General features: G+C 44.9%; 1 protein-coding gene across 1 annotated transcript; it reads left to right on the top strand.

Annotated features, from left to right (window-relative positions):
- Window positions 1–2082: 2082 nt before the first annotated feature.
- Window positions 2083–6837, top strand: spry1 (sprouty homolog 1, antagonist of FGF signaling). The gene is made up of 2 exons (XM_080773930.1): window positions 2083–2739; window positions 4614–6837. The coding sequence occupies exon 2, from the start codon at window positions 4672–4674 to the stop codon at window positions 5896–5898; it is 1227 nt and encodes a 408-aa protein (XP_080630056.1). The 5' UTR covers window positions 2083–2739; window positions 4614–4671; the 3' UTR covers window positions 5899–6837.
- Window positions 6838–10295: the final 3458 nt, after the last annotated feature.

Raw genomic sequence — 10295 nt, 5'->3', positions numbered from 1 at the left:
GCTAATGTGATACTCTTGTGTTTATTTGAATCTTGCAATCATTGATTGACAACTGATGATCATCATTACAAAAATAAAGTGATGTATGGAACTCTGGGTAGGAACATTCATGCTTTTCCGTTTTTTAGGATTGCAAAGTAGTTGAGTCAAGTGAGTGAGTATAGGCTAAGAAAGGCTATCCTTGGGGAGAAAAACAAGCACGAACGGGATATTCATCACATTTCACCCCGTGGAAAATCAGCTAATTGCTGTAATCGTGAGATTTCCGTCCGCACTTCCGACCGCTAAGAAGAGGTTCCAGGCGACCATCTGTCGTTTGGGAATCTACCAGGATTTGCTTTATCACCAACCCCACCGCGCTAGCCCCACTAACTGCCTTTTTTTCATGTCTAGCTGCCTTTAAGAGAGAGAGAGAGAGAGACAGACCGTTAACATTATTGCACGGTTGTGTCCGTCCGTCTTGACAGCTCTCTCTGACTCTCACTCTCTCAACTGGAATAGTTTTAGGAAGACTTTGCTTTGCTGCTGCTGACCCTATAATGAGATTCAGGTCAGGCATCTATTGATTTTTCCATTTGAATGGGATAAATTGACTTTGTATTGAACTTCCCTTTTCTCATGGATCCGGATGTAGCGCATCCGCGACACCAATCAAACCAGACAGTCAAGAACAGAGAGGGGGAGGGGTGGCGGGAGAGAGGGGGGGCTCTTTCCCCTCGCTCCCGGGGTGCTTTTTTTCTTAAGGTGGTGCGGGAACCAACACATTTTGTTCCCCCACCACCACCAGCGAAATAAAAAGAAACGTCCATTTGGCTAAACGGGGAACTCACGAAGACTGACGGGATATTTGTAGGCCTATGTGTAGGCTGTGTGCGCAAGCTACACATTGTAGGCTACATGTTTTTATTATATGATGCAGTATATGCCATAAGTTGTACTGTCTGTTAGGCACACGCTAATTCATTATCGTCTGGCGAGAAGAAACGGATTCCTTGTTAAAAAAAGAAATCCTGTTTCCCAAACAGTGGGTCGTGGACACATTTTGTTTGGGTCACGAGTACATTTGAAAGAATAAAAAATGAATAAAAATGTAAATAAAACTCCCCCCATATTGCAAAAATGTCATGAATTACAAACAAATTCAATGATTTTCCAAATAATGTCATGAATATAAAAAAATATATATATATATATATATATATATATATATATATATATATATATATATATATATTAAAGAAATAAAATCCATAAATTGGAAAATAAAGGTTTAAGAAGTAGTGAAAATAGACTGTCTGTGTGCTTGTAGATCTGCTATTTTCACTACTAGTTTCAAGTTTGGTCCCCGGGCAAATGTCTAATTCCTCTTTTGGGTCTCAAGTAAAAAATACATTAAAAAAAAGTTTGTGAACCACTGTATTCTAATAGCATGCCTCCTAGCTGGCTTCCACAGGAACGGAAATTAGTTTTTTCCTGTTCAGCCTTCTGGTGGTGGTGGTGGTGGTGGAGGAGGGAGGGGAGGTAGAAATAAACAAATTGCATTGGTGAAAAAAGTACTCAATTGTTTTTACAATAAGTAAGTAGGTCTTTATGCAGAATGTCCCATTTCAAGTTTTCAAATTTATAAAAATATTTTGAAAATAGCAGACCTACGAGCTTGTAGATTACTATTTTTCAAAGGGCTGAAGTTGTTAATGTATGTTTGTTGTAATAACAAAAAAATAAACTAGTAACTAAAGTTTTCAAAATAATTGCAGTTGAGTAAAAGTACAAGATTTGCATCTTGAAAATCGAGTGGAGTAGAATTTAGTAAAAAGTATTGAAATTTTAAAATGTAGACCTAAGTACACACTTTAAGTCAATGTATGTGCTAGTTACTTTTCCACACAATTTAAAAATAAAATAGGCCCGGTCCACCTTAACTAGTGCACACATCTCTATCGGGCCGGCCCTTCCCACATCTGCCCAATGAATCAAGAGCGGATGCGATGTATCCTTTTTCAGCGCAGTGAATGGGCCAATGGGAGTTGGCTTGTGGAGCAAACACTTTGCCCTAACATTCCCATTCATTCAGTGCTAGACAGTCCCGCAGTGTTGGTTGTGGAGCAGCGACGAGATCGACCGACCAGCGCTTTAGTTTCAACGAACGAACCCCCGTGCAACAACAACAAAAAAAACACCCTTTTCCTGTCTCTCTCTCTCTCGGCAAACATATTCGAAGAAGGAAGATTATCTGGGATATATTGGCTGATTGTCTTTTGAAGCGTGATATTTTTTTCCTCTTTCTCGCCACCCCGATCCGAGACATTTCTTTGGGTGATTTTTTTCTTTACTTCTCTTCCCAACAAATTGTGCTGCTGCTGCTACTACTACTTCTGCTGCTGTACGGGACTAAAAACTGGGTTGACTTGTCTTCTGATCGGCCCTCAAGTGCGCAACATTATTTTATTGGGTGCCTTTTTTTTCATCAAAGAAGCTCCTTTTTGTGGATTTACTTACTATTACTGTGGGGGAAAAATGCGTGCGTAGTTATTTAATTTTTTGCACTGAACTTTTAACAAGGGAATAACGAACCAAAAAAGAGGATACATTCGTACTTGGGATTTATTAGAAAACGTTACGAATATTTTACAAGAGATACGCCGGGACATACTATCATCGCAGCTTTCTTTCCCCCTCTTGGATGGAGTTTTGGTAGATTGTGTTCATGGATTCAACCTTATGGATGATTGCATATAGGTAAGCTGCAGCACCTGAATGTTCCAATGAAATGTCTTTGTAAAAGTGTGTGATTGATTGATTGAAATATCGTTCATATAGGCCTATGACCACCACGCGTATTAAAGCGTCCCGAGGAGGAAACCGGGACGGACGGACGGTAGATAGGCTAGATAAGAATAAGATAGTCAGGTTTCTGGGGTGTATTATTACTATTGTTTGCTAGTTTCTTGCAGGGATCACATATTGTCTTTTTTTTTCTTTCTTCCAAATGGCATAGAATCCAACTGATCGCAATCAGTTGTATTTAGATGCCAGTTGTTGGCTGGTGAATTTAGTGCGCCTGTTCCGTCCTCCTCGTTCGGGTCTGCTTTTCAAACCACAGGCCACTCGCCCCCCTCCCTCCCTCCCATAAGGAATGACTGTCAGTCAAACACCCCTCCCCCACGTCGCTTGTTTTCATTCATAAGTTTTTTTTCTCCTCTCTGTCTCTCTCCGTTCTCTCTAATGTCCCTTGACCACCTCGTCCAGATTTGTGGCTTTAAATAAATAAATAAGGTGTCTCTATACCTGCTTGCTATATCGTGACCTCTTTTGAATTCACATAGCCTACAGTGGTGTATTAAAACGCTATTTATCTGCACCATCTGACGCGGTCTAGTTTGTAAAACATAGGAGTTTGTGTATTTATTTATTTTTTGCTAAGATTTTAATCATTTTTTTCGTAGAGATATCGACCACATGTCCCAGTGACCCAGTCTGACATACAGTATCTGCTACTGTTATAGCCTAAACTATAGACTCTCGATGTGGCCTATTTTATCGATTGAAAGGGTCAGAATCGATAACATACATTAAAATTTTAGGCTACTACTGTTATTGTTTAAATTAGACTGGTTCTGGATTGTTATTCATGTATTGTACAGGTCCTGCCTGTATGTTTGGGCTCCCAGGCATATCGACGTTGCTGCTTCAAAATGTCACTGTGTGGACTCGAAGCCTAAATTCCTGCTGTTGTTAGGACGCCAACTAATATCCCTGCATTGTTTTTTAGTTGCTAGTCCAGGCGTATATCGTTAATCACCACGTCACTATAATCAAGTCGTAGACAGCACTGGTGCAAATGTGTTTTTCCCCCTTTTTTGAGACTTGGTTTGATCTTCGTTTCTTGCTCTACTTTTGTCCCCATTTTCCCCGAAACCCCTTTGGGTAATAGAATACTAAGTGGAGGCAGCTTATTTAGTTCCCTTGGATCGTGTCCTCGTTTCGTCGCCGCGGTGCATTTAAATGTTAACTAGTCATACAAATGCAAATGAAGAGGGGAAGTATTTGCAGGGCCCACTGAAGTTTAAATGTGTGCGCATTAGCGAGGAAGGAAGCTACTAGAAGTTGTGTTAATATAAATAAGTTAAGTTAATGGTCAACTTTTCTCCTCCGGGTCGCTTCACTAAGGAGAGATCAAATATTATGACATTGTGAAGCTCGCCGCTGATAAGAAAAGTTGGCATACATAATCTTAACCTAGGCCCCCCAGATAGCCTATCAAAATAACAAGTATAATTTAAAATTACGGCTCCTAACAGGACATTGCCCATTTAGCACATATTTGTTTTGTTCCTATATTCTATTTGGCATTAGAGAGCTGTGCATAGCCTATACTATAATCCTAACAATAATCTTAAAAATTGAATTGTTTTCACATTGAATGGAATAGCACAGGACGTGTCATCTCACCCCCTCGTTTCACCCCCCCTCCCATCATGACATTGTTTGCCAGCCATGTTTTGGCTTCTCTTTTTATTTGCTGATGACATCTCCCTCTTCCTCCCCCCCTCCACCCCACGCCACTTCCTCTGCCTATTCTGGCCTCCCTCCCTTCCCCCTCCACCCTGCAGGTTTTCCGATGCATGCCAAGTCCACGGTGAATGTCGGAAGTGGTGATCCTCGCCCCAGATGGAGCTCCAAAGTCAGCATGGCCCCGGTGGTTCACTAGTGGTGATCCAGCAGCCCTCCCTGGCCCTGGAGGGCCGGCTGCAGAGGGCGGAGTACGAGCGTGAGCTCCACCACCAGCACCACCATGCCGCTAGCACGGCCCCCGCCACTACCATCCTGTCCCTGGACCAGATCAAGGCCATCCGCTCCAACAACGAGTACACAGAGGGGCCCTCGGTGGTGGTGCGGAGGCCCCCCGCGCCCCGCCAGCCCCCCAGCAGGACACAGGACAAGCAGGAGAGGACTCACGAGGTCATCCTGGTCAATGTGAACAACAACTACGAGCACCGGCTGAGCTCTGGCCACCACCACCACAACCACCACAACTCTACCCACCACCAACACCACCATGTGGGAGGTGGTGTGCTGGTGGTGTCCGGTGGCGGCTCCGCCTCCTCACGGGCCCCATGCCTCAGCCGCTCCACGAGCACGGGCAGCGCCGCCAGCTCGGGGAGCAACAGCAGCGCTTCCTCGGAGCAGGGACTCCTGGTGCGCTCACCGCCCTCGAGGCCCGGCGGTGGCGTGCTGCTTCACCACCACCGGGCGGCGGAGCAGCAGCGCCCCGTTCGGACCCAGCCCAAGCCCAACAAGGCACTCTCACAACAACAGCCCAACTCCCACTTCCACCCGCTGCCTCCGCTGGACGCGCCGCTCAAGCCCTCTTCCTCCTTGGGCAAAGGGAAGGCAGACCTATCTGGCGGCAATAACGGGCCGTCGTCGGGCGGACTAGGAGCCGGCGGCGGACACCAGTTCATCTGCGAACGCTGCGGGAAGTGCAAGTGCGGCGACTGCACGGCGCCGCGCAGCCTGCCCTCGTGCCTGGCCTGCAGTGGCCAGTGCCTCTGCTCGGCGGAGAGCGCGCTGGAGCACGGCACGTGCATGTGCCTCGTCAAGGGCATCTTCTACCACTGCGCGAGCGAAGACGACGACCAGGGGGACTCGTGCGCCGACCACCCCTGCTCGCTGTCGCGCTCGCACTGCTGCTCGCGCTTCCTGTGCATGGGATTAATGTCGGCGTTCTTCCCCTGCCTGCTGTGCTACCCGCCCGTGAAGGGTTGCCTGAAGGCGTGCCAGGGCTGCTACGACCGGGTCAACAGGCCCGGCTGCCGCTGCAAGAACTCCAACACTGTCTATTGCAAACTGGAGAGCTGGGGGGCCGCGCATCAGACACAGGAGAAGCCTTCCTGATCGCTACCTGCAGCGTGGTGTGTTTGGGGTGGGGGGGGGGAGACACGCGCATGCATGAGCGGAGGACTCTAACATGGATCTGACAACGATGTTGATGATAATGATGATGATGGTAGTCAGTCACAAATTGATGTTTATCCGAAAATTCTAAGCACCTCCCATCCCAGCCTCCCTTTCATTTCTCCTCCACTTGTGGAATCCTGCTAAGGAGCTAAGCGAAAGGAGTAACAAAAACCACTCAATTCTTTTTTTTTATTTTGTTTTTTTTATTTTGGATCAGGATCATGTTTTTACAGACCAGTGTTTGCCTTAACTGTTTCCATGTCTATCTTCCGCTCCTCATTAACACTATATATATATTTTTTAAATAAATATTTTCGTCTGTTTTTTAGGGTAGGCATTTCCCTGGTGCTTTAGGGCATCACGAATGGGAGCAGCCTCTTACCAAATCTGTGAAGGACGATATACTTCTAGGGCGTTTATGTAGCTGTTACCATGTATTCATAGCAAACAGGTGTGTCTGCAACTCTCATTTACGTAAAAAAAAAAAAAAAGCCATGGCTGCCTCTGCCATGTTGCATTAAGGAAAGCACATCAATCTCATAGTATTGTCATTCTGTTGGATATGTTTCTCTTCCTCCACCCATCTGGACTTCTTATGCATTCTGTGGCATTCACCAAGGTTTTTTTTCTTTTTTTTTCTTGTAAATTGTATGCTCAAATCCATAAGAGGAATTCTGGCTATTTTTTAAAAGAAAATGTCTGTTAAAACATTTTTTTTGTTGTAAAAAATATATTTATTATGTGAAGCTCTATTATTTTATGATATTTATTGCAAAAGACAGTCTTAAATTTACTCATGTCTGAATATAACAAAATATCAATACTTACTGAAAAATTAAAGGGTGGCACAAAAGAAAAAACTATGTTAACTTTAATGCAGAAAATATATTAATTAATGAAAAACTTTTACCGCCTCGTTGTCTTGATTACGTTTGCTTGAATTTGAGGAACGTCTGCCTGTTTCATGTCCACGATAATGACCCACTTCCGCTTGACACATGGAATGTCAACGTCCCTTTTTTTTCTGGGTTGGAGTGTGCATTAGTGAAGCTCACATCGTGTGTGTGTGTGTGTGTGTGTGTGTGTGTGTGTGTGTGTGTGTGTGTGTGTGTGCGCGCGCACACACACTACAACAGCAGTGGCATTCAATAATAATCTGCAGCCGGAAGAAGCAACGTGTAGCTTAGAAAAGTGACTGTTTATATTGTTGGAGGACTTATTTGGCACAATGCTCCTCGCTAACTCTGGAAGCTAAACAAAGCAGGTCATTGACACGCTATAGCCCCCGAAGCTACTAGCATCAATGCGGCCTCCGCTTATATTTATGTTTCAAGGGAAGTTTCTGTGACTTTATAAAAGAGCTTCTCTCAACAACCATACTGTAGGTCACCACAGAACTATGCACTGTAGCTTCATTCCCCCCCCTAGGGGCTTTCAAACCACTTTCAACCTGGCATCCCTAAATTGGGCATGTCATTATACGTAAGGCAACATTTTCAATTTCTCAAGTAGACAATCTATTCTACAACCTCTCCAGCTTGCCATCTTAGCTATTTCGTTTTCTTTTTAAACGGGACTGGAGTGGTTAAAATGGCTCTGGATCAGAATGTTCTGCGACTCCCAAATGGTTGTGTGTGTGTGTGTGTGTGTGTGTGTGTGTGTGCGCATGCGTGCCTTAAGCAATGGGAGAGTCATCATTACACCGACCCAGGGCCACCTGTTCAAAGATCATAAACCCAGGGCTATCAATGCAGGGCTTTATGGTATGGTTCCTGCACTGAACAACAGGGGCCACCACCACACCCCCTCCCATTTGGCTGCTGCTGGGGTCTCCCCCCCCCCCCTCTCTGGTCAGTGCATTTATCACTTGGGGAAGTTCACTGACCACCCCCCCCCCCCCCCCCCCACCCCCAGGGGATGAGATCATCTCTTTCAAAGTTGGTTGGCCAGGAAGAAATGTCAATTGGGGGAGGGGAAGGGAGGCGGCAGGAAATGCATTACTGTGTAGGGGGGGGGGGGTGCTTGTCAGAGAACATGCTCCTATGGATTAGCTGTGGCATTGGGAGCATTTCAAACAAAGCTGGCTGTGTAACCCACAACTGTGAGAGTGATCAATCGCATGCCATAGTAGTGCACTGGCTTCATTTGTGGATCGCGGATATACATTTTTATGGTTGCCTTATTTATTTATAATTTTCTTTCCTACATTTTGTTTTTTAATTATAATTATTTCAAAACATTTTTTTCTTCTTCAGTATATTTTACTACAAGACAAATCTAATAAATTCCACAAATTAGAAAACAACGACGTGTTGTGAGCTTGTAGATCTGCTATCACTATTTTGGGTCCCCAGGATGTGAGACATAAAAACTCTATTTTCGGTTGTGGGCTAAAATGTTTGGGAAGTTGGGAACCACTGCTATTGTGTGTGTGTGTGTGTGTGTGTGACTGTGTGTGTGTGTGTGTGACTGTGTGTGTGTGTGTGTGTGTGCGCCCTTAGGTGTTATAAGAAAGTTTCTATAATCTTTTAGATAGGGAGCCGTGGCTCATTCGTTACATCGTAGATTTCACAATCACGACGCAAATCGAGGCGAATGACAATGTCTCAGTCTCTCGGGGGGTAATTAAAGGTCAGGTGGTGGAAGCAGTTTGCAGACGTGAGAGCAGCTTAATGGTAAACACTTGACACAAAGGAGGAAGTATCTGGTTGCTTTTGTCATTTAGCTGACTAGGCTTTCACACTAAGCATGCAGTCCTTATTTTAGTTTGGTCAGCATTTCCTTTATTTTTTTGCTTTAAATGACCCCTCCCTTCAAATAGGCCCTCTGTACTTAATGTGTTATTTTTTTCCTCCTCTCCTTTTTTTGGTCGGTGGAATGTACCTTTTGTTGCCCTGAATAGTTAAGGAGTGGATTAGTGATTTGTCAATTTCCTGTTACCTTTCAGAGCTGCAATTTGAGCCCCCATTTGCTCCTGGCTCTTGGACAATCGCAAACAATAGGAGGCCTCTTTTTTTCCTCAGTTTTCATTATGGTTCCCCCATGTGGATGGGAGGGGGAGGGGGGTTCTAGACTGTATTCAGAAAGCAGTGCACAGGAAGACGCTGTTTACTTGATATTTTCCAGTCTAATCCAAATAAGGAAACGGATCCTGCTCCTACCATTTCCAGAGCTTGGCTCCGCCGCTCTGCTCGGTCGGTCTATCCCCATCCGATGGAACTATAACTGCTGGTGTCTAAAATAACCTGCAAGTGTTTGGTTTGTTTGTTCAGTAGTTGTTTTTTTTCATATATACTTTAAACCCAGCCAGGAGATAATATTATGTTCTTCCCTACATTTTGGGTCATATTCATTGTTGGGCCTAAACCATCGGCTGAAAATTCTAATTTTCCTATGATTCTATATCAGTGGTTCTCAAACTATTTCAGGGCAAGGACCCCCAGAATTATCCCCCCCCCCAGAAACAAATATTTTAGAACAGATGCGTTCGTTCCCATCCTAAATGGGTTAAAGTAACAGCAGGGATTTTGCAGTGTCCCACCGACGACAACCCACCTCCTTCCTCCCAGGAACTCGGTTGCAGGGGTAAATTTAGCAGCGGCTGCAGTGCACACCCACGTAATGTTATTTGGAGTTGTCAGGGCTTTGACGTAGTAGGCATTGTACAAGCATTTTGGGTTTTCTCTTCATTCTTTCTTTCTTTTTTGAGGGAGACCGTGCAAGTGCAAACACGCATGACTACCGGGTGAGTCACGGTGTGGAACCTCCAACCAAAAACACACACACGCATACACACACACACACACACACACACACACACACACACACACACACACACACATCCCTTAATACCAGGGCAGTCCTTTTTCACCCTCAGCCATGCAGGGAACACTGCTGACGCCACTGACATGGTCTCTATACCCCCCCCCCCCCCACACACACACACACACCCCTCATCGCTCTCAGCAGCATTCATCACCAGAAAGGGCCATGCTTCACATTTTGCTCTGCGGGCGCCAGTCATCTGGCTTTCATTATTTCCTCCCCTCATGGCATATAAATAGAAATTAGCAATCAGGGGGAAATGTGGGGGTTGGTTAGGATCTTGGGAGCGGATGGCAGCCTCTCTCTTTTATTTATTTTTTATTTTTTATTTTTGGCTTCGGGGGACTTACACGTGATGACCGGAGTTTACACAAGTTATCTACGCAGATACTAGGTTTTAACCCATTCAGTACGGGAGCCCCCTTTGGTGTTTTAAGCATTATGTTGTACTTTAGCTATTGAAAAATAGCAGATCTACAAGCTCATAGTGTGGCATCCTGAGTGCCGCA

The sequence above is a fragment of the Protomyctophum bolini genome (assembly GCF_963924005.1).
Source record: "Protomyctophum bolini genome assembly, chromosome: 10".
NCBI lineage: Eukaryota > Metazoa > Chordata > Actinopteri > Myctophiformes > Myctophidae > Protomyctophum > Protomyctophum bolini.
The sequence above is the reverse complement of the archived record's forward strand: the minus strand, read 5'-3'. Positions and strand labels throughout refer to the sequence as shown.